At 63.0% G+C, this 3,215-nt stretch overlaps 1 protein-coding gene across 1 annotated transcript in view; it reads left to right on the top strand.

Annotated features, from left to right (window-relative positions):
* MOV10 (Mov10 RISC complex RNA helicase) overlaps window positions 1-2,621 on the top strand; it is a gene marked incomplete at its 5' end in the record, with an annotated part of 4,869 nt that extends 2,248 nt beyond the window's left edge. Inside the window, 12 exon segments of the mRNA XM_010023671.1 lie at window positions 15-162; window positions 233-394; window positions 479-582; window positions 734-831; window positions 897-1,016; window positions 1,102-1,204; window positions 1,386-1,509; window positions 1,588-1,779; window positions 1,881-1,955; window positions 2,045-2,170; window positions 2,307-2,395; window positions 2,507-2,621. Coding sequence (XP_010021973.1) covers window positions 15-162; window positions 233-394; window positions 479-582; window positions 734-831; window positions 897-1,016; window positions 1,102-1,204; window positions 1,386-1,509; window positions 1,588-1,779; window positions 1,881-1,955; window positions 2,045-2,170; window positions 2,307-2,395; window positions 2,507-2,621 — 1,456 coding nt within the window.
* Window positions 2,622-3,215: the final 594 nt, after the last annotated feature.

Raw genomic sequence — 3,215 nt, 5'->3', positions numbered from 1 at the left:
CTCTGCTCCCGCAGGTGGTTTGACCGCAAGCTGCAGGCAAATGAGGAGCAGTGCAGAGCTGTGACACACATCATGACAGGGATGTCCCGGCCAGCCCCGTACCTCGTCTTCGGCCCCCCTGGCACTGGCAAGACAGTGACTCTGGTGGAGGCCATCAAGCAGGTGAGTGACCGGTGCCCAGGTCTGGTGCTGGTTATGGAGCTCAGTGCTGCATCCCCCTCCTCCTGCTTAGGTATGGACGTGCTTCAAGGATGCCCGGATCTTGGCGTGCGCCCCATCCAACAGCGCTGCAGACCTGCTGTGCCAGCGCCTCATCAAGGACATTGCCCCCCGGCACATCTACAGGCTCATCGCCAGCTCCAGGAACTACCAGGAGGTGCCTGCTGAGATCAGGGTAAGTCCCAGCCCCTCCATCCCAGCACATCTGGGCTGGCGGCCCCAGGGAGAGCAGGATCCCACCGAACCTTCTGTGTTTCAGCCCTGCTGCAACTGGGACGATAAGCAGAGCTGCTATGTGTACCCGAGCAAGGAGCACCTGGGGCACTACCGGATCCTCATCACCACGCTGGTGACAGCAGGAAGGTCAGAGGACCTGGGATTGTTCCCACCTCCTAAGGCAGGGGCAGTGTGCAGAGGAAGGTGGGCAGCAGCAGGGACCCCTTGTCTGCAGGAGGATGAGGACAAAGGGGATTTGAGGGGATGCCAAGGCAGCCTCGCTCCACTTCCTCCCCAGGCTGGTGTCGGCCAACTTCCCCCCAGGGTATTTCTCCCATGTCTTCATCGACGAGTGTGGCCAGGCAGTAGAGCCAGAGAGCGTGGTCGCCATTGCAGGTGAGTGGTGCCTGGCTGCTCTCCTGGGGACCCCCCTTCCCCTGCTGAGCCCTCCCTCTGCACAGGGCTCCTGACTGCCATGGACCAGGAAACCAACCCCAACGGGGGGCAGCTGGTGCTGGCAGGAGACCCCCAGCAGCTGGGCCCTGTTCTGACGTCTCCACTGGCCATCAAGCATGGCTTGGGTGAGAAGGGAGAGGGGAGGGAGTGCTGCTGGCACCCAGGGGGTGAGCAGCCTTGCGGGGAGCCATGGGGTCTTGTTGGGCACAGGCACCTCGCTGTTGGAGAGGCTGATGCTGCACAACCTCCTGTACAAGAAGTCAAGTGGAGGATACGACCCGCAGTTTGTCACCAAACTGCTCTGGAACTACAGGTGAAGGGGACAGCATGGGGATGGGGCTGCTCTGCTGGGGGCAGCCTGGTGTGCACACCATGGGCTCTGGCTTCCTACAGCCTTGTGGTGGCCTGGCTGGTGCAGAAGATGGGGGCACACCCCCTGTCCTCCATGCTGGGGCTGTGTGGCACCCACCCTGGGCACTGTCCTCCCTCCGCAGGTCCCACGAGGCCATCCTGAGGATCCCCAACGAACTCTTCTACGACAGCGAGTTGAAGGCCTGCGAGAGCGACGAGCTTGATGTCCGGAGCCTGTACTGTAACTGGGAGGAGCTTCCCAAGAAAGTGAGGGGAAACGCAGGAAAGGGAACAGGGGAGCCCCAAGCTGCAGGTGGGGCAGAGCCCAACTCTCTCCACCTCCAGGGCTTCCCCATCATCTTCCATGGGGTTTGTGGGGAAGACCAGAGAGAGGCCAAGAGCCCCTCGTTCTTCAACACGGCTGAGATCGAGGTGCTGGTCCGTTACCTGAAGAAGCTGCTGCAGAGCCGGGGCAAGGGGGGCTGCCCCAGTGTGTCCCCCAAGGAGGTCGGCATCATCTCCCCCTACAGGAAGCAGGTAAGGGCACGGCTCTGCAGGCAGGGGATGGGTAGAGACCTCCCCATGGGATGGATGGGCATAGTTCCATGAGCTGGCCCGTGCTATGTGCCTCTTCCCAGGTGGAGAAGATCCGGAAAGCCATCACCTCCCTGGATCCTGTCCTGCGGGCGCTGCCGGACATCAATCTGCTGAAGGTACAGTCCTGGGTGCAGGGGGAGAGGAACCCACCCTGCTCAGCACCCCGGGTGCTCCCCAGCCCCTTGCCTGCTGCCCGCTCTCCCAGGTGGGCTCCGTGGAGGAGTTCCAGGGCCAGGAGCGGCGCATCATCCTCATCTCCACCGTGCGCAGCTGCAGCGAGTACCTCCAGCTCGACCACAACTTCAAGCTGGGCTTCCTCAAGAACCCCAAGGTACCTGGGGTTCCCTGGAGCAGGCCCCTCTCCCTTGGCACCCCCAGTTCACGCCAGAGCTGCTTACACCTGGATGGGGTTGGGGAGGGGGCTGAGAGGTGCTGCTGCAGGTAAAACCCTCGTTGTTTCCTTTCAGAGGTTCAACGTGGCCATCACCAGGGCCAAAGCTCTGCTGATCGTGGTGGGTAACCCAGCCGTGCTCAGCAAGGACCAGCACTGGCAGAGGTGAGCCCTGTCTGGCTGTGCCTGGACGATGCTGGGACATGCCCAGTGCTATGCAGGCAGCAGGGCCAGTGGCACCCTCCTGCCCATGCTCCCCTCGCTGTGTGCCCGCAGGTTCCTCAGGTACTGCAGGGAGGAGGGCGGCTACACAGGGTACCCCTACGAGGAGGAGAGCCAGGCAGCGGACGACCTCACCGCGGACCTCCACGCGCTGCACCTCGGCAACTAGCACCCAGGTGAGCAGGGCTGGAGCTGCTGGTGAAGCCATGGCAGGAAGGGGGGAGCAGCGGCAGAGCTGGACCTGTGGGACCAGCACCAGTGACATGTGGGTGAGGGGCATAGGAAGCTTCTCCTGCAGCAAACGTGACAAGGCTGAGGACAGGCTCTCCCTGGGGGCTGGCTGTCCCCTCCTGAGCCAGCAGCCAGCTCTGCCATGGGGTTCTCTGCAGGAAACCCACCTGGGAAAGGAGGAGAAGCCCCGTGGAGCTCCAGCATCCCTCAGCCTGCCCCTGGCCTGCAGCAGCCGCCTGCTCTCCCCCTGCCCCAGTGCATCCCTGTGGATAGAGTCTCGTGCCACTCAGGAGCCCTGGCATGGACCATGGGGCAAACACCTCCTCTCCCAGAGTGGGACCGCATCCGCACTGGGCTGGGTCCACTCTCCACTTCAGACATGACACAGCCATGGAAAGCCAATTCTGGGTGACTGCTCTCACCACTCAGTGAATGGCTTCAGTGAGATTCCAGCCTCCGAAGAGCACCGCTGGGTGCAGGGGGGAGCTCAGCGCTGCAGCGGGTGCCTGGGGCGCAGGCAGGGAGCTGGCTG

The sequence above is a fragment of the Nestor notabilis genome, unplaced genomic scaffold, assembly GCF_000696875.1.
Source record: "Nestor notabilis isolate BGI_N333 unplaced genomic scaffold, ASM69687v1 scaffold16401, whole genome shotgun sequence".
NCBI lineage: Eukaryota > Metazoa > Chordata > Aves > Psittaciformes > Psittacidae > Nestor > Nestor notabilis.
Note: the sequence above shows the minus strand (reverse complement) of the source record. Positions and strands in the feature narration are given on the sequence as shown.